Below are 23,004 nucleotides of genomic sequence, written 5' to 3'. Positions count from 1 at the left end.
ATTACTAAATTAAGTTTATATAGTAATAAGTAAAAATAAAGTTTCTCTTTTATTTATATTTATTCTCACCATATATATTTCTCTTTTATTTATATAACTTTATTTAACAATAAAGTTTAACATCAAAATCGAAAACTGTTTCTCACCCTAAATCGAAAACGTTCTTCACCCCAAAATCAAAAATGTTCTTCACATTGAAATCGAGAATCGTTCTTCACATTGAAATCGAGAATCGTTCTTCACCCTCAAATTGAAAATGTTCAATCGTTCACACCAATCGTTGACAAAAATGGTTCTATCACTGTGAGATTCCTTTTTCATCTTTCATTCACTGTGAGTTTCAGATTCCTTTTTCAATCACAAAAATGGTTTTCCAATTCTGAAACTCATCTATTTTATCTTTCATTTTCATATTCAGGTATAGAGTACGTTGGGGATTTAGAATCAAAAACTGATCTGAGTTTCATATCTTCAAGTTCAGGTGATTTATTGTTTGTCTAATTTTTCAATTAGGTTTGTGATTTATTACTTTAGCACTTTGATGCTTAGAGGATTTCTTGGTGTCATAGAATGGTAAAATTTAGTTACAGCTTTTGGTTTTAGGCAAGCGAGTGTGTTTTGTAGCAGTTTTTGGAATCTATTTGCTGGGAGTGCAATTAAGAGAGTTTGTTTTTGAGGTTTTCCTAGGATCAAATTATCAGTTTAGGTGAATTTGTTGGATTTTTGACTGGAGCTCTTTGTTTAAGTCTTATTGTATGATTATGTTTAATGTTTGTTACCATATTTTGTATTTTTTAAGATTAGAATTGGATCCTTCATCCTAACACGAATTAAACTAGAATTGGAGGTTCTCATTGTATGATTATGTTTTATGTTTGTTACTGTATTTTTTAAGATTAGAAGTGGCTCAGCATCAATAAAATTAGAAGTTTCTTCTTAATATTTTGAAACTTGTGATTGCTGAGATTACTTTGATTTTGAAGAGACTAATTGTCTGAATAACCTTGATATAATTGTGGTTATTTTTATTAGCCACTTGTTGGTGGATGTTTTTGATGCAATTGGGGATATTTGCAAACTTGACAAAAATTATATGATTCTAAGTAAGGATTCACAAGGGATAATAAAAAAGGTGTCTTAGATGCCATGATCCATAAACTATGCAGTTGCACAATTATGGTGAGCAATTTCATCAGAGGCTCAGGATATATAATTAGTGATCACAGTTTGATATGATATGCATGTTAGTGTGTGCATCAACTCACAAACCAAGCATTTTGTTGGCAGATGCATACCCTCGCATTCTCTTGCTCTTTTTTTGGGTCAAGATCAAAGTTGCTCTTTCTAACTGTATGATAGGACTATGGGTTTGTGCCTAAGCTCAACCACTCAGCTGTGAATAGGAAGTTAGTGACTGTGGTGGCATTAGAGTCGACTCAATTATGTTAGTGAGTGAGAATATGATTGAAGAAGGAAAGTGGGGAAATCATTCATGTTAATAGTGATTTGATTGTTAGGAGAGTTTCTTTCTAATAGGAGCTTTTGTTTATATTAGTGACTAGTGGCGAAGTACTTTTTAAGCCTTTATGCAGTGTCTGTTTTCATGTCTCAAGTTTTAGAGAGGCTAATTTTCTTTTAATCTGCATACATTAGTAATCACATGTGCTACCCCTGCCATTGAAATTAGGTTTGGGTTTTATGGTTGGAGAATAGTGCTATTGTCTTTCATTTTTTATCCCATCTAATAATTCATGCAATGGACTTTTCCTTCGAGCTTCATTGTGGAAAGTGTTTGGCACATGAACAGATCAATTTTTTTTCTCATTCTTCTCATACATTTACCATTTTGAATATTGACTTGTACCTCAAATTTTCTATCAAATTGGATTTTCTCCATGCTTGATGATTGTTTAGACTTCAGATAGATTGAAAAATAAAAGCTGGCTAAGTTTTTGGTTGTTAACTACTTCTTTCATTGTTTAGGATGGAGCCACTCTACCATCAACTGCAAGGACTTTAACTTTTGGCGGTGAGGTACAAAATATATTTTTATATTGCACGCGTTTCTGGTGTTTTGAAATAGTTATGGACTTGGAAAATATATGCTTAGTAATATCTTGGACACCTGTTATTTGTTATTTGTTATTTGACACCAAGCTTTTCTTTGCATTAGTTTAGAAACTGTCATTTTGTTTTCACTTATGCGGCGTATGTAAACTATAATCTCTTGATAAAGGAAGTTAGTTTATTGAGATGAATTGAAAAATGACAGTTTGAATTAAGAATTGGAAATTGGAAGGATTATGGGAACAGGAACTTTGATTGACACTGATGGCTTATACCCCGTGCCTTCTTTAAATGAATCATTGGAGTTATGGAATGATCTCATCTTCTGTGCTTTAAAAGTTATTTATGGTAGTATTTTAAATATTAAGTACATATTTTCAGGATATATCAAGGGGCCTTCTTTGGGCGCAAAGGCATCACCAGACTTATCCACAAGTTAGAACAGATATGTTGACAAAGCCTATAGATCTGTTAATGTTAAATCAACTGAAAGAGTCATATTGCGAAATCAGAGTGAGTTCTACTACTTTATCTCATTTTGCCAAATTATTACTTTATTATATTAACTCATACGATATGCCATTTTTAATAATTCATAGTTGAGAGAAAACCGACAGTTGTGAACAATACAAGAGGATCTATTCATAGCATGAGTTTACATCTCATGGGTTTTATACCTAAAGCTGCTGTCTCTTTTTTCTTCCTTTTATTTCTCTCTCTCAGCTTTGTTATCTCTTCATTGCCCTCGTGCATGCATTTGCAGTTATGTCAATGGTGGAAGGTCAAAACTCCTCTATATGAACATGCTATTTTAGTCTATAGCACCGCCGTAGCCGGCATCCCTTTATAGATTGGCCATGGTGGTTATCAAAAAAACCTGCTACACCATTCCGGCATGGCTGCCATTTAACAACAATATACTTTTGCCACTTTGTAGTTCTTAGAAAGTAAATTATATATAGATCAATGATAGCCGAACATATTGAAATGGTTCACGTGTCTGATGAATTAAAAAAATGCATCAAATCACAGACTACCAGTGGTGAAACTCTAAATTTAGCTTGCTCCAAACTTGAATTCAATATAAGTTATCTAGTAATTTCTCTATAGGAGGGGCAACTTGATGCTATTGCAGTAGTTCATTCTTACGAGGATAAAGCGGCACCTGGATCTCACAGGACAAGGCTTACTTCTCTCAATGTACATGTTCTCAGCCAAATTCTTTCTTCATTTGCCCTCAAATTTTGCCATTACATAATCATATGCTTAGACTTTGACAACTGACAAATACTATTGCATAGGTTCCTCCCATGGGGTTGGTCTATCCAATGCTTTTTGTTCCTGACGTGTATCCTCCTCCACCACGGACTTGGTTAGTGCGTTCATGAATTTTCTCTCTGCTGTGACAATGTTTGTGAACTATTTTACGTTTACACGACCCTGGTGATTTCCCTTGTTAGGTTTAGTGACTACGAGGATATGCTAGAAGATACATGGCATATTGACTTTTCCCGAAGGTCTGACATGTCAGATACTTTCTATCCTAATATCAATGGAGGACTGCCCATGTGGGAAAGTTATCCTGTTTATTCAACTAAGCCGAAAAAAGAAGAAAATCTTGGCCTAAAACCCTTGTTTTTATGATTTCAGTGATGTTGTTTTTATGATTTAAGTACTAGAATGCAAATTTTGAAAGGTGTGCTAACTAGGAGAGTTGAGAAACCCTTGTTTTTTACACTTGTTATTATTTTGATACTAATTGATTTATGAGAAAGCTTGATGATAAAAATTACACATTGTTTGTCAACACTGATTTATGTGTTTGATTTTTCAATGTTTCTGCTTCTGTGTAAATCAGATTTGACTTGGTTATAACTGTGAATGGAAAGAAGGAGAAAATTGCTTCAGGTTTGCTCAATCCATTTCTTTCTCACTTGAAAGCGGCTCAAGATCAAATGGACAAGGGTGGTTATTCAATTGTTCTTGAGCCGGATGATGGAAGTGATTCCACATGGTTTACCAAAGGAACTCTTGAAAGGTTTGACTTTTAATGTTTCGGTTTATTGATATGTTTGGTATAGCTTTAAAAACATTATCATTTGTATTGTCGCATGATTTTGAATAATATTTTTGAAGAGCTTGGTGGACTAATCGTCATGGTTTTATAGGTTTGTACGCTTTGTAAACACTCCTGAGATATTGGAACGTGTGTATACTACAGAAGCTGAAATCTTACAAATCGAAGAGGCAATTGCAAGTCAAGGAAATAACTCGATAGGGATTAGCACTGTAAGTAAAATATTAAGCATTATTGTATGATTGATTGTCTTCACTTTAAAGGCTGTTTCGGTTTCAGTAATCATGTATTTCTACAGGTGGAAGAAAACCAAGTAAAACATGCAGAAAACACAAGGTATTTTTAAAAGAACGAGTTTGTTTCAAATTATCATTGAGAGCCACTAACTCATGTTCTACAAATTTGTGCTCTGCTAAGATTTTCAAGATTTAAATTTACAACGAAACTTGCTACTATACACAGGCAGGAAGACTCAACATGATACGAACGAGGAGAAAGCGATTGTACTTGAGTTGATTTGATAACAGATGGATTGTGTCTGGGAAGGAAGAATATAATGGTGAGTTGATTTTATTTCATTACTGTGTAGATCGGTTTTTGTTTTGGATTTGTTTGAAGTTATTTGAGTTTTGTTTTCTTCCTTTAAACTTTGTCACTCGGCTTCTACTGCTTCAATGAGTCTATGCTTTTTTTTGTTGAGAATTTCCATTTATGAATGAGTCACTGGTAGTTAGATTTAAGTAAAACCTAACTGGATTTACCATTCATGGATTACGCGAGATTGGAAGTGCTCATAAGTTAGATCAATTTATTCGAACTCAAAATATCATACAATTCCAAAACTAACTTTTTTCTATTAGTAGATTTTATACTTGATCCTGGAAATTAGCATTAACTGTAAATTCCAACATTTGTATGTAGAAAAAGATGATATACGTTCAAATTTTGATGCTAGTATGCAATACATATACTACTAACTGTTAATACATGTGTATATTATTGCAGGCTAGATTTTGGGTCTCCTTTGATTCCTGTTTAAAATATGGGGACCCAATTCTTAACTGCACTAATCTTTTTCCTGGCTATTGGTTACCTCCTTGTAATTGATTTTTCTGTTGTGTGTTACCAAAACTAATTCATTGAAGGTTATCTTGTTGGCCAAAGGAGTGCTTTCTAGAATTTACCTTGCAATTTATTTGTTCTATATTGAAGTTACAATTTTGGACTATACTCGAAACATCTTGTGTTGATTAATTTGAACTAATTTATTTTGATTTGATAACATCTCATTGGTTGCAGGTATTTGAAGTACCGACAAACAAGTATTTGAAAAATTTGAATAGCTTGAATTTGAATATAAACTGAGTTGTATCCTTCTGTAGAAGATGTGTGATATTGTTATGCATAGTTTATTTAGTTTTGTTTGCATATTGATCATTATTTATTTATTATTTCAGGAAAAATTTAGATGCAGATACATGGAAGTGAACATAGCAGGACTTTCAAAGTTATGGATACATCAACATACAAATATAAGAAAAGGATTTTTATTTTATGTGAAAATTCAAATATAGAAAATAATAATATGGAGTTGGATATATACTAAGATGTTAAGGATATGATTTATTTTGTAATTAGTTTTTATCAATATTATATGAAATCAATCTTTCTATATTGAACTATTTGACTTTATTTAATAGAAAATGGTATAATAGTTTAATGTTAGTTATTTAGCTTTGTCATGGTTCAAAATGTAATGGAAAATATTTTAAATGAGTAACTTTTATTTAAATAGTAATATTTCTCAATTATATTAAAAATTGAATTTATAAATTTATTATATTTTTATATAATAAAAATTATATTATTTGAAGTTCTAGTGACAGCTAAAAGAAAACAATCCGTAGCTAGAGTTTCTATTATTTGTAATACTAGCATTGTATATAGTGACACTGCAGGGAAAAACTTAACCGTAGCTAAAAGTTATTGTGACAATCAATTTGGTGTCACACTACACCCCCTTAAAGTAGACGCCAAGTGTGGGTGTCACTCAAAGTCCAATACACATTTACCTACAGATTATTGACTTTTAGTGACACTTTTTGAGTGTCACCGAAAGTCAATTTTCTTGTAGTGCATGGTTCGGTTTGCGGCTTGTATTTTGCAAACCGAACCAAACCAAACCAAACTCTATTATGATACAAAATCTTACTAACCAATATATATATATATATATATATATATATATATATATATATATATATATATATATATATATATATATATATATATATATATATATATATTTTAATGAAATCAATCAGTATTATGTGTATATTTTATCATATTATTTGTATGTTATTTATTTTAATTTATATATATACTATGATAAAATATACACATAATACTGGTTGATTTCTTTATATATATATATATATATATATATATATATATATATATATAAAGAAATCAACTAGTATTATGTGTATATTTTATCATAGTATATTTAAAGAAATCAACCAGTATTATGTGTGTGTGTGTGTGTATATATATATATATATATATATATATATATATATATATATATATATATATATATATATATATATATATATATATATAAAATAGGGTTAATACCATTTTTGCCCCCTGCCATTTGACCTCTTTCTGGTTTACCCCCCTGTAAATTTTTTTTTTTGCAAATGCCCCCTTGCCATTACAAGATTCCATCAATTTGGACCTTCGACAGATCTGGCACATGCCAAGTGCCTACGTGTCCAGCTGAGTGGCATTTTTTTTATTTTTCATTTATTTTAAATGCCACATAAGTTTAATTACATGCCACATCAGTATTTGAGAGTTATAAGTGTTAATCATCTTCAACCTTGCACTTCGTCTTCTTCAACCAAGCAGTGAAAATTAGGGCACGAAAAATGGACTCTACAAGGAGCTCGTCAGTTGGCAATTCAATCGGTAGATCAATACCCAGATGTGGATGCAACGAATCAATGAAGATGTTTGTCTCAAACACACACGAAAACCCTCAGAGGAAGTTTTGGAGATGCAAGAATCGTGGAAAGGTGATTTCTGTTCTGTTTCTTCGTTCTAAATAGACTATAGTACCAATTCTGATCCATGTGAAATGTGTATTTGGCCCTGTAGAGTGATGCAGCATGCAATTTGTTTCTTTGGGATGATGAAGTCGTGGAACACATTATAAGAGGTGGGAAGAAAGAAGTTTTCAGAGGTGGAGAGTTGGTTATCAATAACAGTGAATTCACACTTGATCAAATGAAAGCTTTTGGATTACAGTTTGGGAAAGAGTTTGGAAAGGAGTTTTCCAAAGAATTTGGCCAAGAGGCATCTTCAAAGAAGGTTGAAAAGTTGAAGAAGTTGCTGAATGAAGAAAGGAAAAAAAACTTCAGGTTGATGGTGGCCTTGGTAGCATCTTGGATGTTGTTGTTTGTTGTATACAAGATGTGTTAACTGTTGTGTACTTTTTTTGCAATAGAATGGATTTTGTTTGCAACTGTTGTGTACTTTTGTTTCTTTAACATGTATCATTTCAGTTGAATGGTGTAATGATTTTGGTGTAATAGAATGGATTTTAGCATGTATAATCTACTTTTGGTGCAATGTAATGGTGTTTCTAAACCATATCTTATAGCATTTCAAATTCATAATCATAACTTCATAATAAAAAAAGCACCATAAGTGCATATGTCATAATTGTTACATATTCAAAACACAACTAAATACATAATCAAAAAAGCACATAGTATTGTTCATCTGTTATAGTTGCAACAAACATAAACTTAACATAGCCAATACAAGTCAAACAGAGTTCCTATTTTTTAGAGATATCACTCCAAGACTTCATAGCCTTTAGACAAGTCCCTAGCTTTGGGTCTGAGCCAACTTCAATATGCTCCTGAGTTAATGTACCTTGTTCATCCTCTTGAATGACAAGAGGGTTATCACTACTTCCAGGTCCCTGTTGAGTCAAAGTTTTCAGCACCCTCAGCCTGCTACTTGATCTCTTCTGTCCAGCAAGAATCAATTTTTTCTTTATCTTGAGCTTCTTGACCACTTTTGGGGCAGCAGTAGTGATTATTTGTGGACCTTGGGCTTCATTTGGCATCTCATATTTCTCGACCACAGGTCCTTCTTCCTCCATTTGATCAGCATCATTGTTGACAGCAGGTTCTGCAACAGGGTCTGCAACTTCTTCATCAACAGGGTATGCAACTTCTTCAACAGGGTCTGCAACCTCAACATCAACAGGGTCTGGGGTCTGCAACTTCTTCATCAACAGGGTCTGCAACCTCAGCATCATTGTTGACTGCAGGTTTCTTCCTAGGAGCCTTCCTCTGAAAATGAAAACAAGTTAATAACAGGATTATTTCAAAAACATTACAACCACAAATTCAAATGGAATGGAATGGTACCTTTCTTTTCAAGGCATCCGGATTTTGACTTGTAGCCTTACACTTTCTTGAGTTATGACCAATTTTGTCACACTTTGTACACCTATATGTTACTCCAACCCTCCTCATTCTTGTACCTCCTTCACCAAGCTCCCTGAATCGAAGCTTCTTAGGCCTACCAGGTCCTTTCTTATACAATGGAGGAAGTAAGTCATCTGCTTCAACTGGTGGCCACATATCCATCCCATTAATTGGGCTAATTGCAACACTATATGCCTCTCCATATTTCTCCCTAGAATACCAATTATCCACATAGTCTTCAGGTTTAAATTGCCTATAGGCCAATGCTGCACAAGCATGCCTGCAAGGAATACCTACTAAATCCCAAAACCTACAAGAACATGTTCTTTTACCCACATCAACAACAAATTGTTGATCATTGTAGGCATGCTTGACCTCCCATTGGTCATTCATACACCAATTTGGATTCCACTGTCCACTCATAAATACCTCTTTATCTAGTCTCTTCCTAGGAATAGGCATAATCCTATGTGCCCACTTTTCTAGCTTAGTAACAGTAGATGCAATCCTATTCATGAGATAGCTCCTAATCCATTCACACATAGTTAAAATTGGCTTATCGCTAGCACATAGTATTGTTGCATTAAAGGATTCAGAAATGTTATTCACTAACACATCACATTTAGGGTAAATGTTAAAGGCATGCTTACACCATGTCTTTGTAGGAACCTTCATCAGCCATTCACAAGCTTTTGGATCAACTTTCTTTAGTTCAGCCATCTTCTCTTCCCAAGCCCGATAATAGGTTGCCTTAGCTGCCCCCATCATTAGGTCTCTAATCAGAGTAACTCCACCAAATTTCTTCTTGAAATTTGCATACAAATGTCTAAGACATAACCTGTGTTCAATTCTTTCAAACATTTCTTCAAAAACACTTACCAAAACCTGCATATATTCAGATTTCACAAATCAAATATACAAAGTCATTCTAAAACAAGTATAAAAATAGATTTATAAATACCTTTTGTTGGTCTGAGATGAAGACATATCTTCTATCTTGACCAATGTCCTCCATCAACAGTTGTAAGAACCACCTCCAGCTTTCTTTGGTCTCAGTCTCAACAACCCCAAATGCCAGTGGAAAATACTGGTCATTTGGATCCCTACCCACTGCTATCATAAATTGACCCCCAAAATCAGTTTTCAAGTGACATCCATCCACACCAATAAAGGGTCTGCAGCCTTGAATGAAACCTCTTTTACAACCATCCAAACAGAAATAGAAAGCCCCAAATCTTGGTTGAATAGATGGAATGGGTCTTTCTACATTGATCTTCACTGTGTTTCCTGCACATGTTCTTTTTAATTCTGCAGCATACCTCCAAACCATTGCATATTGTCTAACAGCATCCCCTTCAACAATTCCTTTTGCAATCTCCTTTGCCTTCCATGCCCTACTTGGGGTAATCCCTACTGAATATGTCTTCCTAATGTCTTGAATGATATCAGCTATCTTCACTTTCTCACTTGACTGCATCTTGTTTACAACAGACTTTGCTACCCACTTGGACTTAGCACACCTATTGTTTAAAACCCTAGCACAACTGTGGGTCCCCACCCATGTTTTAATTTGATATGTCTTGTTGGAACCCACTTTGGAACATAGAGCCAAAAACTCACATTTCCCCTTACATTCTACCCTTACCCGATCTCTTTCATTCTTCACAAAGGTAATTTCCCTCCCATTCAAAACTGACCATTCAATTATGGCATCTTTGAAATCAACCAATGAATTAAATTTCATCCCCAATTTAAACTCATAATCCCTCCCAAGCTGCTCCTTCATAAACTTCTCATATTTTGGAATTTTTTCATCTTCAGATGCATCTGGATCAGAGCTACCCAAGTGATCACTTTCATATTTGTCTTCTTCCATCTGTTCAGATTCCTTTTTCTTAATTTCCTTGGCTATTAATCCAGGTGCTCCAACTAGAATCTTCTGTTTTTTCTTTGGTGTCATCTTCTTTGAGGCACACCTCTTATACCTGTAGGACTTCCCAGCAACTTCAATTCGAGGTGAACAATTTTTGGGTTTTTCTACTTCAAAACATTCAAAGCCATCATCCACTGCAGTTGTTCTATCATCTTCAGAGTCATCAAACCTAACATGCTCTGCTTCATCATCACTTTCAGCATCACTAGAATCCCTACCCAGACCCATCTCAACACACTTAGGCTCCACAACATGGACTCCTATGTCCCTCACATTATGTTCCAAAAATATGTGTGCTTCAGTGTTGTTACCTACAGCAAATGTAGCAATATCCAATGCTCCATCATCACTCTTAAGTTCAACAAAGTGTTCATCTATACCTTCAAGTTTGGTCCAAACCCTAAATTCATCTCTAATGTATCCCCATTCGATTACCATTTCCGTCACTTCTTCTATACCCCAATGTTCTATATCTTGATTCAACACAGTTGACTCAACCCCACCCTTGTAAAACACAGTATTCTCCTTAACAAACTCCCCACCATGATGAATAACAACAACGAACTTACCCAGAATCTGTAACGAGCACTCTAACATTAGCCTAAACCTAAAGAACGAAATACGAAAGGATAAAGGGAAAAAAATCCACATACCTTTGGACGCGAATCCATTTCGAGACTAGGGATGACCGTCACTTCAGTTGCTATCTTCTTCTGGGCACGAAATGCTTCACTTAGCAAGCTTGAGCAGCTCCAATGGTGATTATCAGCTAGGTCAAATTGGAAGGACCAAAATGAACCACATTTGTGTAATATATTATAAGTGATAAGTGATGGAATACTGATGTGGCGTGTAATTAAATTATTTGGCATTTAAAATAAACGAAAAATAAAAAAATGCCACTCAGCTGGACATGTAGGCACTTGGCATGTGCCAGATCTGTCGAAGGTCCAAATTGATGGAATCTTGTAATGGCAAGGGGGCATTTGCAAAAAAAAAATTTACAGGGGGTAAACTGGAAAGAGGTCAAATGGCAGGGGACAAAAATGGTATTAACCCTATATAATATTATTCATTTATAAATACTATTTTGACAAAATATATTTAATTGTATTTTTTGCATAATATTTATTTACGAATGCAATTTCATGTATATCATTCTTTAGATCTAAGATAAAATTGTAAGACACATTTTTATGCATCAAATTATAAACTTATTTTGTCAATTTTAAGTTTTTTTTTTATTGTAATGTATGAATTATTAAACACAAAAGTATATTTTCATCTATATGTGTATGTATGTCTCAATAAATTTTTTTATAAAAAAACGAACCAATCCAAACTGCATTAGTTTGGTTCGGTTTTATTTTTGAAAGCCAACCCGAACCAACCAAACCGCACATTTTTCTCTCTTACGGTTCGGATGATTTTCAGCGTCAAAACCGTACCGCAAACACCCCAAGTAGAGGAATCTACATGGCACCCCCCAAATTAAACATGGCACCCCTCAAACCTATGAAAAGACCGAAATGCCCAACCAATTATTATTACCATATTTTTGCAAATTCACGTAGCCAACCGAATTTTTCAAATTTTCAGAGCATACTAGAAATTTCCTTTGCATACCGGAATTTTTGCAAAATCAAGTAAGTTTTACGGTGTTTTTTGTGAAATTTCCGGTATATTCTATCGAATAATTTGAAATTTACAGTAGAATATACCGGAAAATTTGAAATTTACAGTATATTCAATTATTAATATTCATACCGGTTTTTTAAAATTTCCGGTACCGATGATCATACCGGATTGAAATTTCCGGTATTTCTATTTTTTTTTTAAATTGCTAATTTCTTGATATTTTTTAAATTTTTTGCAGTGAGGACCAGAGGCAAGGATGGTTCTATTGCGAGAGGGCCACAGAGAGAGCCTGTGCTTTTGCTAGAGCTGTTGATGAGGCGCCCGCCTAAGAGTTACGTGCTGGACGCCTTCCTCTGATCGGTTATAACTGGAAACGGATGACGGAGCAGTAGGTGGTGAGGGGGTTCCGCGCACCTCGCCACCGGACTGGTAGAGCATCCACTGCTATGGAGGAGCATGTGGTTCAGGTTGATCGATGGTTTCAGAGTCACATCATGAGCTCCCCTCAGATTACCGATATAACCACATTGGTTCAGCAATCTGGGCAGTGCCAGGATGGATACCTAGAGTGGTTCCACTGTGTGTCACACCCTAGGGTCATACCACCTGGCGCAACATCTGATGTTCCAGGGCCTTCAGGTACTAGGACTTCTTCCGATCCACCTCCACCACCTCCACCTCCAGCAGGAGACCAGAACAGCCGCCTACATTTCATCGCCGTTCACTTAGATAGCCTCATGGATTTGGTGAACCCTGATAGTAAGGTTCATGGTATTTTAGCTAGGTTGGTCGATGTTGTCCATGGAGGGCCTAGGTAGATTTATTTTTTTATGGTTGTATTATATGTATATTTTGTACGGACAAACATATTTTTTATTGCATAATCCTTTTTGCTATTACATGTTTCGAGTAGATAAAAAAATAACATCAATAACTAGCGAACATAGTTAACAAATTTCAGATTACAAACAACAAACATAAACAATACTCTGAAACATGAAAAAACCTAGTCACTAACGAATCACTCTGGACGTTTTAGACACTTCATTATGTCGTCCACGGATCTTCGGATTTGCGCGTCCAACTCGATCAGACCTTTAGTTATCCTACAGCGAAATGATTTCCACATGGCCTTCACATCTTCATCATTCTTCAACTTGATTAGGTTGTATTTCACCCTTCCATTTATATCAATTCAGTCCTCATGAAACTCGATCTTTGTCAATCTTCTGTTTTTGGAATCAGGCAGCAAATTATTCAACGTTTCTTTCAAGGTGGCAAAGGATTCAGACCCATATGGAATCTTGGTTTGAACAACAGGATTGCGGCCATTGAAATACACTTCTATATTAATCAAATACTGAGGAGGAGGCATTTTATACCACACATATGTGTCGGTGCAACCAGGACCCTCCAAAAATGTCGGCAAAATCTCAACCGTTGAAAAAACCTAATATTGAACATACAGGAAATTTCAGTTATAATGAAATTTCCGGTACTCACCAAAAATTTGAAATATTCGGTATACCAAAAATTTCATTATAACGAAAATTTACTGTATGTTTCACCGGAAATTTCAGTATAAATGAAAAATCCGGTATCTTGTACTGGAAATTTTGCAGGCTTTACCAAAAATTTCGTCCGAAAATTACTTGTATCTCACCTTAGATAAAATTGAAATAGAAGAAAAGGGAAGGGGTGCCATCTATAAAAATAGGGGTGGCATGTGAATTTCTCCCCCCAGCTATGTACCTTTGGCCGGTTGGAAATAAATAACTTAATAAAATAATTTATATTTTTTTATATAAAAATAAATTATATATTTTTATTATATGTGAAAGTTATAGAATAACTTATAATTAAAAAATTGAGTAGTAATCATTAAAAAATATTCCTGTTGAAAAAAATAATAAGAATAGGATTAGTGAAATTAAGAATTGATTGGCATAAATAAGGAGTTTAAAAATACAATTTGTGAGGTGGTTGTGTAAATTTTTTAATGAATTGAACAAGAAATATAATAAAATAAAAAGTAAAAAAAGAAATCACAATTGGAAGAGGAGCTGTAATCGATAAGTGACTGGTGAGTGGTGAATCATCTTGGCGGGCTTTCCCTTTTTGACATCAAAAACACTCATATTTTTGTGTTTCCTTGTTCATGTAAGTTCTTCTTTTTATGACATCAAAAACACTCATATCTTCTTTTTCGATGGGTCATTCAATTTTACCTAAAAATTTAATTTTTTTTTTAAAGGTATTTCAAGTTACAATGTTCTCACTTGGTTGCTAAGAAAACTCCTAAAGGTTGTGTTTTGAATTGTTTGCTATTTGGTTGGTTGTGTAACACTTTCCCGTATTTTATTTTTCCGTTACTCAGGTATCTTGTTATTTTTAGAGTTATTGTTGTGCATAAACTAACATATTTAACATTTCAAATTTTAAACAATACTTGTTGAAACAAATTTAGCAGAATCTCTCTCTTTTATTTTCCTCGCTGATTCCATTCTGTTTTTTGTGCATTTAACTGAAATCTTTTTAACTCACTTTTCTATGCTTTAAATATTTTGAAATCTCTCTGCTCAACTATCATTCATATCATACATTTTCTTTTTTTCATCTTGCAGATTCTGTATAATAATAAGAAGGAAGACAAATAAACTGTCATAAAAGTCATGTGCAACGGTTCGAATATAAAACCGTCTCAAAATAATCATGAATATGGAAGACAAGAAGAGCTGCATCATAAGATTTCTGATTTGCTTCTGTTTTCAGCCACAGATGATGTAATTGCTTTCAGAGAGGCCGTTGAAAAAAGCAATCATGATGTCGATGAAGTAGGGTTGTGGTATGGAAGGAGGATTGGCTCAAAGGAAACGGGATATGAAGAGAGGACACCTCTTATGATTGCTTCTTTATTTGGAAGCAAAGCGGTATTGTCTTATATACTTCAAACTGGTCGTGTCGATGTTAACAAAGCGTGTGGGTCGGATAGGGCTACTGCTCTTCATTGTGCTGTATCTGGTTGTTCTGCTGCTTCTGCTGAGGTTATCAAGCTTTTGCTTGATGCACATGCAGATGTTGGTTCTGTTGATGCGAACGGTAACCGGTGCAGTGACTTGATTGGCAGGATGTCTAATAGTATCTCCGGTTCAACGAAGAGGAAACTACAAGCATTACTAGAAGGTATCGATGATGTTGATGAAGACGATGGTTTTCTTAAGGAATTAGGTTTCCAGATGGAGAAGCAGCAAGAAGATATCGGTACACCTCGAATCGATAAGAAAGATTATTCGATTGATCTGTCCCTACCCGACATAAATAATGGGATATATATTACAGATGAATTTAGGATGTTTATTTTCAAAGTGAAACCTTGTTCAAGGGCTTATTCTCATGATTGGACAGAGTGTCCTTTTGTTCATCCTGGAGAAAACGCAAGGCGCCGTGATCCGACGATGTATCAATACACCTGTCTCCCTTGTCCTGAGTTTCGGAAGGGATCATGCAGTAATGGGGATGGTTGTGAATATGCACATGGTATTTTTGAGTGCTGGCTTCATCCTGCTCAATACAGAACAAGACTTTGCAAGGATGAGACCCAATGCACCCGAAGAGTCTGCTTTTTCGCACACAAACCCGAGGAGCTTCGCCCATTGTATGCTTCTACTGGTTCTGCTTTGCCATCACCTATATCATATTCAAATTCACCTACTGCTTCTTCAATGGATTCTTTCACATTGAGCTCTCCGTCCAGTTCGATACAATCCATGTCTACACCGCCTTTGACTCCATCTGCAGCGTCTTCTCCAGCAGGTGGAACCATGTTGCGGACTCACTCTCATGCTGCGGTCCCTACACTTCAGATGCCGAGAAGAAGATTGAAAACTACATTGGACACTAGAGATAATACTGAATTTCTCGAACTTGAAAATCGCCTTATGCAGAAGCTAATGATTGAAGAGATGACAGGTCTATCATTGCCTTCAAATAGGCTTGCAGTTGTGAATCCTTCTACCCTCGAAGACACTCTCAATTCTCAGATACAATCACCAACATCAACTCATGTGCATCCGAATGTGACTCAGCAACTATGGGGCTTTTCTTCTGACCTTACCAATTCAAATGTGATTGGTTCCCCACAGGTCACTAATAATCCCTCTTCGAATTCAAAAAATGATGCCTTGGCCAAGCGTCGCCAGAGTTTTATCGAGCACAGCAGCATGGCGAGTTTTAGTGCTCAGCTTCCTTCTGCTACCTCGATTGCTATGGAGCCATATAGTAACTTCTCTGGTTGGGGCTCCCCTGATGGAAAATTAGACTGGTCCATCCGTGGTGATGAACTGAATAAGATGAGAAAGTCTTATTCTTTCGGCTTTCAAAACCGAAGTTGCAATTCAACAATGGTTGGACAAAATGCTGATGATCGAGATGTATTACTAAGTCTGGAATCATGGGTTAATTCACTTGTGAAGGATGTACCAACAGCGAAGTCGGATCAATATTGTGTTGCAGTGTAAGATCAACTGCGTAGCCATAATCGAGATGCAGTTCTGTCTTGGCCAGAACAACTGTACATGGAGCATGAGCAGATAGATGGTGGTGTGAGTCTAGTGTTAACTCTTACATTGGATTCTATGGGCATCCCTAGACTAACTTATGTATTAAATGACTATTATACTTTTTTTATTTTATAGATATTCATTATGTATAGGTGACATTTTGTAGAAAATATGGTAAAATTTCTATAATACAGAAGTTGGACAGAATGCAAGTATTTTGCATCAGTACAAAGTTGTTAATACTACTAGGATATAAGTATGTTCCATTTTTTTCTCTTAATTTTTTGTTTTGTTATTTAGTTATGTTCATTTGAGTTGTAACATTCCAGCAACCAAGAGAATGTAGTTGTGAGACTGGTGAGTGAAGATGCTGATAATTTTACAGATTCCAATTTCTATGTTTCTCCTGTTTTTGGATTACATAAGTTAACTTTGCAGTGACAATGATGACTTGCACTTCATGTCAATTAAAATGTATATCTTTTTTAATACTACTTGAGTTTAGTTTGCTGGTAAGTTTATTTTATTTGTTGGAGCAACTTATGCTATTTGGATTTGTCTCACGTATCATAAGTCAAATCCACCAATCATAGTCCTTATGGATTGCTCAACCCACAGCCGATACTAGAAATTGTATGAAATATTTCTCTTGATTTTGTGGTAGGATTCCCTTTGTTCCAAACAAAATTGTTATATTAGAGATCGTGGACCGTCTATCCAAAGCTGCACACTTTGGAATGCTACCTAGCCACTTTACTGCAAGTAAGTTTGCAAATTTGTTTGCCAAAATGGGGACTCGGAGTTCAGAAGTGGGGACCTGGTTCAAATGCATAACTATTATTAAGTGGGAAATATCAGTAACAAACCTATGATGTCAAATCGGTATCACATGCATTGAGTCGAGTTGTGAGCTACATTACATACATTAAGGATATGTGGAATTGATCATACTTGTGTGTTGTTGTGCAAACGAATGTGTGTTGTTGATTGTGGGAGTTAATCTACCCTTATATTCTTTTACCCTGTTAATATATTAGAGTTAATATATTAGAGTGTATTCTTACTCCTTTTTTGATTGTTTGTGTTGCTCGGTACAATGTTGTACAGATACTCAAGAGGAGTAAGTGGCGCTTAGAGTTGGAAGATGGTTTTTGGAGTTTTCTTCGTTATATTATTGTTTATCGTATTTTAGTTTGGTTTATGATCTTCAAGAGGGGTGTACTCATTGATCTTAAATACGTGTGAGGCTTTCGCACCGTTAAAGTAAATATTTTCCAAGATGTCAAATGATGTTTATTCTTGTGTGATGTATTTTGGTATCAAACAATGAGACAAGTGTCCCATATTTATAGTAGTGATAGGTAATTATGGACTTTAGAAATTCTATCTTCTACTAGGGGATGTTTCGAAAATTTATATTCTGTACCACCTTGTTATCTTATTCCGGAGATATATTTCTGAAACCTCTCCGAACTGAATGAAAATTTACTGAGGACAGAAACATAAAATCTAATAAATGCGTAATTTTTTGACAAACTTCAAAAGGTATATATTAGACATCATAACACATTAAGAGTGTGTTTGGATGAGGTAATTAGAAATTTTAAAGGAATTTAAAATTCAAAGTAATTCAAATGATTCAATTCAAATCCATTCATTTTTAAATTATTTTGTTTGGATGGAGTATTAAGATAATTCGTTGTTAGATTTTTGGAGTCATTTTTTTATAAAATTTAAATTTTTTGGACCAAATTAAGAAATTGAAAAGTAGGGACTAATTTACAATTTTTAAAAATTTGAAGGACCAAATTGTAAAATTTAAAAATTATTAAGGACCAATTTGCAAATTTTTGGGTCAATTTTATAATTTTAGAAAATATGAGGACCAATTTATAAAATTTGAAGAAATAATAGTAACAAATACATTCTATGAAATATGAGAGGAATTTCAAATTCTTTGGTTTTTGGTGTAATTTCAAAATGATCAAATTTAACTTAGATGAAATACTCAATAAATTTCCATCATTTTAACAATTCTTCATTTTTGTATCCAAACAATAAATTTTGTGGAAATCATTTTAAATTTCCTCAAAACATTACATTACCTCATTAAAATGCTTCATCCAAACACACTCTAATACAATGTTACTTACAATAAATTGATAAATAAATACTAAAATGATTCGGAAGACTATTGGTGATATCCCTTTTGGTTTTTACTTATTTGATTATCTTTCAATCTTGCTCAATTTGGTGAATTCTTGCATCCTTTTAACCAAATGGTCCGGTCAAGTCTCCACTTTGGTAGTTGAATGAGCTGTCTACTCTAGTGATGCAAGTGGTATAGGGCATCCATGTTTCAAATAAACTTGAACAAAATGCCGCAGATTTGAAATTCACCCAACACACATAATACAATCTTTTGGATTTTGAGGTGGTGCATAGTGTAGTGGAAAAAAAATTTGAGAAAAAGTATCTTCTAAAATCAATACACACTCTATCATACGCACTTGCTATGAGATGACCAATTTCAAGGAAGCGCATTCATTTATTCTCCGGTGCAGGTCCACTAATGGAAGGAGCAAGAGAGTGATAAATTGCTTCAAAATTTTTGTTATTCCCGTATAACAGTGTGTATGATTCTTTATTGTCCCTCAACTCTTGGATAAGTTGATGTCGAACAAGTGTTTGATCCTCTTCTCTTTTACTCAGCAAAGAAGAAACTACTCAAAATTTGTAGTGACCTTCACCCTCTACATTGACGACCCGTTCAATGTATTGGTGCATAAAAACCGATATTTTGTCAATGAATGAGATTTTTGGTGGAGGCGGTTGTTGCACCCCAAAATTTGCCCACCCAATTGCAAGCTATACACTACTAAAAATATGACATTTGAGAAAAGGTTTTTACATCAGCTATAAAAATATATGATGTAAAAAATATTTGTCAAAAGATTTTACATCAGACATTTATTTCCAATGATATGAAAAATATTTGATTTAGGGAAAAATATAACACGGTGGCAGTTTGGTAAATAAAATAATTTTTGTTATAAAAGGCCATTACATCGGGCCAATTTCCCAACCGATGTAAAAAGACCAATGATTAAAAAAATAAAAACACGGTGGCAGTTTTGTAAATAAAAGGATTTTTTTATAAAAGGCCATTATATCGGTCCAATTTTCCAACCGATGTAAAAAAACATATAACGTGGCCGTTATATCGGACTTCGAGCCCAACCGAAGTAAAAAAATAGACATTTTTCCACAAAACCCTAATATTCTTTACCATACTCATTGCACGAGCAACTCATCTCCATCCCCATCTGCGGCGACTTCATCTCCGTCCCCATCTGCGGCCACTTCATCTCCGTCCATAATTTTCTATTTCTGATTTTTTTTCCTGTTATCTCTCTCTCGGTTTCATCATTATTCACTCAAATCAGAAGAAAAAAGCAAGCACAAAATCCTTAACCCAACAGGAACCCTAACCCCCATTTCATCATTACAGTTACAGGAATCGGAAAACAAAAATCAAATGCAACAAAATCAAGATAAAGATTGAAGAACACAGGTATGCTTGCTGATTCCACTTTTGTGCGATTCTGGTATGCGTGTTTGGGTCGCTGTGATTTTGTATAGTTACTCTGCGCGAAGTTTTTCGTGAGTGAATCGTGGAGAGATTGTGCGATTATGAGCGGTTTGGGTGTTTGACCGGATTTATACTTTTTTATTGTTAGGAGTCTAAATCCAGAACCTACGTAGGATTAGTAAGGGTATGTGGGTCGAAACTAGCATGATGGAACCTCATATCAGTGCATAGCTTCACGAGCTGGTTGTGCAGTATGTTTGCAATAACCTTTATGGTTTATACCTGGAGTCTGTGCTGTTTTACTTGAAATATTTTCCTTATAAGTTGCAAAAGATATAGGATACATGATTCATTGGCAAAGTTTTTTATATAAGATAGCAGGAAGTCATTGTATTTGGATTTGGTATTCCTTAGATCTGGTATCCCTTAGAGAGCAATTGTTCAAGTGTCTGTTGCAAATTGGAAGGTTTAAGTGCATAACTACTTCACTTGATTATGCAGGAAATTTTTATTAAAGAAGTGTACATATTACTTCTTGTATGAAATCAATGCTATGCTAAGCGAAACCCTGTTGTTTTGCCTAGTAATTTGCGCATTTCATTTATAATAATAGTTTAGCACAAGTTAATCCCCCCTTTTTTTTTATAAATCTTAATTTTATTGTGAAATTGAACTTGATTAGTTAGATTCTGGCTAATTGGCAGCCAAATATTACATGTACTTGAAGTTAAATGAATGTTTTCACTTCATTCATGTTCATTCGGCGGTTTGCTTTAAATCATTTTGGATGTGGTAGAACAACACATTAATGTCTGTGCCTTATTTACTAAGTGTCAATTCAAAATTATATAAACCCTCACAATTTTCATGTTCCATACAAACCCATCAAAGTTAGAATGTCATACAAATAATAACACTTTTTGCAATGGCTACTTCTTTAGTAATTTGTTTTTGTGTAATAATAAGCTTAGTTGTTCCTGTTTCTGTTCAACAACCACAAGCTTTCATCATTTTCAGAGATTCTCATGTTGACAGTGGTAACAATGACTTTCTGGCCATCACGGCCTAATCAGTACGATCGAGTTTACCACTATTAATAAAAATTAGCTAATTCTATTTATGTTCTATATATGTTTAAGTCAATTATTAATCTGTTTTGACTAATCATACTTATTTTGTTTATACTATATATATATATATATATATATATATATATATATATATATATATATATATATATATATATATATATATATATATATATATATATATATATATATATATATATATATATATATATATATATATATATATATATCATGTGACATGTTTATGACATATTTAATGTGTAACTATTTTATAAATTATAGGTTTGGAGTTTGGCTTAGAACCTACACTTCCATATTTGAGTCCGCTACCAGTTGGAGAGAAGTTTCTAATTGGTGCAAATTTTGCATTATACTGGATTTCAGTTTGTAAGTGTCACATTAAACTATACTTCTAAAAAAAGTGTACCATAACATTAAACTCTTATTAATTAAGATTGTTTTGCAGTTGCATATAATTAGAATCTACAAATAGCTTAAGCTATTTCAAGTGTATTACAAAAGAGTAAGTGCTTCAGAAGGAGCAAGAAACTTAGTCAACATGGCACTTGTACTAATCACTCTCGGCGGTAATGTTTTTGTCAACAATTATTATTTAGTCCTTTATTTAGCAAGATCTCGTCAATTTTCTCTCCCAGATTATGTTAGATATCTCATTTTCGAGCACCGCAATTTTCTCTCCCATATTATGTTAGATATCTCATTTTCGAGAATCAATTTTTTTTTAGTTTTTTTTTGGAATTTATTCGTTTCTTTTATACAATGATAGCTCAACATAGCTTACTCTATTTTGTTTTCTGGTGATTTTTGTTCTACAGGGAACTAAGTTCATAATAATAGACAAAAATATTGAGAGCAAGATTGAAATGACTTACCTACGGCGAGGAGGTTATCACCGGTTTATTATTGAGGTATGCGTTTTTTATTACTGCTTTCGTTTCTGGAAATTAGTCACGAATTGTTGTTAATTAGTGTTACTATTTATTCTCAGCAAATGTAATTTTGGTGTTGTCTTCAAAAGCTTCAACTCATCTTCCCGTGGATTCATTTGGTATTTCAAGTGCGCTAAAGGACTTAAATGGTTGGATATTTGTTGTTTTGTTATTTTGTAGTAGTCCACCGTGTGTAAACTTTCTTATAATTTTGTACACTTGTGTATCCTAGATTAATACTTTTGTAAATTTTGAAATATATATATATATATATATATATATATATATATATATATATATATATATATATATATATAACTATTTGGTGCAATGAAATTATATTCTTCATTAGTTAGAAAAATATGAAAATAGTGACCTAAATGTGGTCTGTGTGCTGTGGGAAAAATGTGAAAAATAGCGACCTAACATTGGTCTTTGTGGTATTTGAAACTTATATGGAAAATTATGTAAAAAAAATTATAGGTTAAAATAGGAAAAACAACTATTATACGCTTAAAAAAATAAAACATATTACATCGGGCAAAACGGAAAACCGATGTAAAAACTTATCTATTACATCGGGCAAAAGGGA

At 34.0% G+C, this 23,004-nt stretch overlaps 3 protein-coding genes and 2 long non-coding RNA genes across 6 annotated transcripts; all 5 read left to right on the top strand.

Moving 5' to 3' along the window:
- Positions 1–131: 131 nt before the first annotated feature.
- LOC131656386 (uncharacterized) lies at positions 132–2,507 on the top strand. Its single transcript, XR_009300072.1, has 4 exons — positions 132–333; positions 419–481; positions 1,984–2,034; positions 2,449–2,507. It is a non-coding gene; the product is annotated as an uncharacterized LOC131656386 (long non-coding RNA).
- Positions 2,508–2,512: 5 nt separating this feature from the next.
- Positions 2,513–5,726, top strand: LOC131656385 (uncharacterized). Of its 2 annotated transcripts, XR_009300071.1 has the most exons (9): positions 2,513–2,580; positions 3,178–3,267; positions 3,369–3,439; positions 3,528–3,584; positions 3,926–4,105; positions 4,236–4,356; positions 4,443–4,480; positions 4,607–4,703; positions 5,602–5,726. XR_009300071.1 is itself a non-coding variant. In XM_058926117.1 (8 exons), exons 1-8 carry the CDS (start codon positions 2,515–2,517, stop codon positions 4,623–4,625), a joined length of 642 nt encoding a protein of 213 aa, XP_058782100.1. In that variant the 5' UTR covers positions 2,513–2,514; the 3' UTR covers positions 4,626–4,704. The 2 variants fall into 2 exon arrangements, 1 of the variants encoding a protein (XP_058782100.1); XM_058926117.1 differs by lacking the exon at positions 5,602–5,726 and having other exon boundaries at positions 4,607–4,704.
- Positions 5,727–7,077: 1,351 nt separating this feature from the next.
- LOC131658614 (uncharacterized protein At4g04775-like) lies at positions 7,078–7,740 on the top strand. Its single transcript, XM_058927888.1, has 3 exons — positions 7,078–7,224; positions 7,307–7,585; positions 7,714–7,740. The coding sequence occupies exons 1-3, from the start codon at positions 7,078–7,080 to the stop codon at positions 7,738–7,740; spliced, it is 453 nt and encodes a 150-aa protein (XP_058783871.1).
- A 7,116-nt stretch (positions 7,741–14,856) lies between these two features.
- On the top strand, positions 14,857–16,933 carry LOC131656384 (zinc finger CCCH domain-containing protein 66-like). Its single transcript, XM_058926115.1, has one exon. The coding sequence runs from the start codon at positions 14,896–14,898 to the stop codon at positions 16,738–16,740; it is 1,845 nt and encodes a 614-aa protein (XP_058782098.1). The 5' UTR covers positions 14,857–14,895; the 3' UTR covers positions 16,741–16,933.
- A 3,083-nt stretch (positions 16,934–20,016) lies between these two features.
- LOC131656383 (uncharacterized) lies at positions 20,017–22,759 on the top strand. The gene is made up of 5 exons (XR_009300070.1): positions 20,017–20,356; positions 21,745–21,849; positions 21,929–22,049; positions 22,299–22,391; positions 22,472–22,759. It is a non-coding gene; the product is annotated as an uncharacterized LOC131656383 (long non-coding RNA).
- Positions 22,760–23,004: the final 245 nt, after the last annotated feature.

Source organism: Vicia villosa, linkage group LG3, assembly GCF_029867415.1.
Source record: "Vicia villosa cultivar HV-30 ecotype Madison, WI linkage group LG3, Vvil1.0, whole genome shotgun sequence".
NCBI lineage: Eukaryota > Viridiplantae > Streptophyta > Magnoliopsida > Fabales > Fabaceae > Vicia > Vicia villosa.
The sequence above is the reverse complement of the archived record's forward strand: the minus strand, read 5'-3'. Positions and strand labels throughout refer to the sequence as shown.

Coding starts and splice junctions, on each gene's coding strand:
- LOC131656385 (XM_058926117.1), top strand. CDS start 2,515: ATGTTGACAAAGCCTATAGATCTGTTAATGTTAAATCAACTGAAAGAG. Junction 3,585..3,925: donor CATATTGACTTTTCCCGAAG/GTCTGACATGTC, acceptor TGTGTAAATCAG/ATTTGACTTGGTTATAACTG. Junction 4,357..4,442: donor ACTCGATAGGGATTAGCACT/GTAAGTAAAATA, acceptor GTATTTCTACAG/GTGGAAGAAAACCAAGTAAA.
- LOC131658614 (XM_058927888.1), top strand. CDS start 7,078: ATGGACTCTACAAGGAGCTCGTCAGTTGGCAATTCAATCGGTAGATCA. Junction 7,225..7,306: donor GATGCAAGAATCGTGGAAAG/GTGATTTCTGTT, acceptor TTGGCCCTGTAG/AGTGATGCAGCATGCAATTT. Junction 7,586..7,713: donor TCAGGTTGATGGTGGCCTTG/GTAGCATCTTGG, acceptor GTATCATTTCAG/TTGAATGGTGTAATGATTTT.
- LOC131656384 (XM_058926115.1), top strand. CDS start 14,896: ATGTGCAACGGTTCGAATATAAAACCGTCTCAAAATAATCATGAATAT.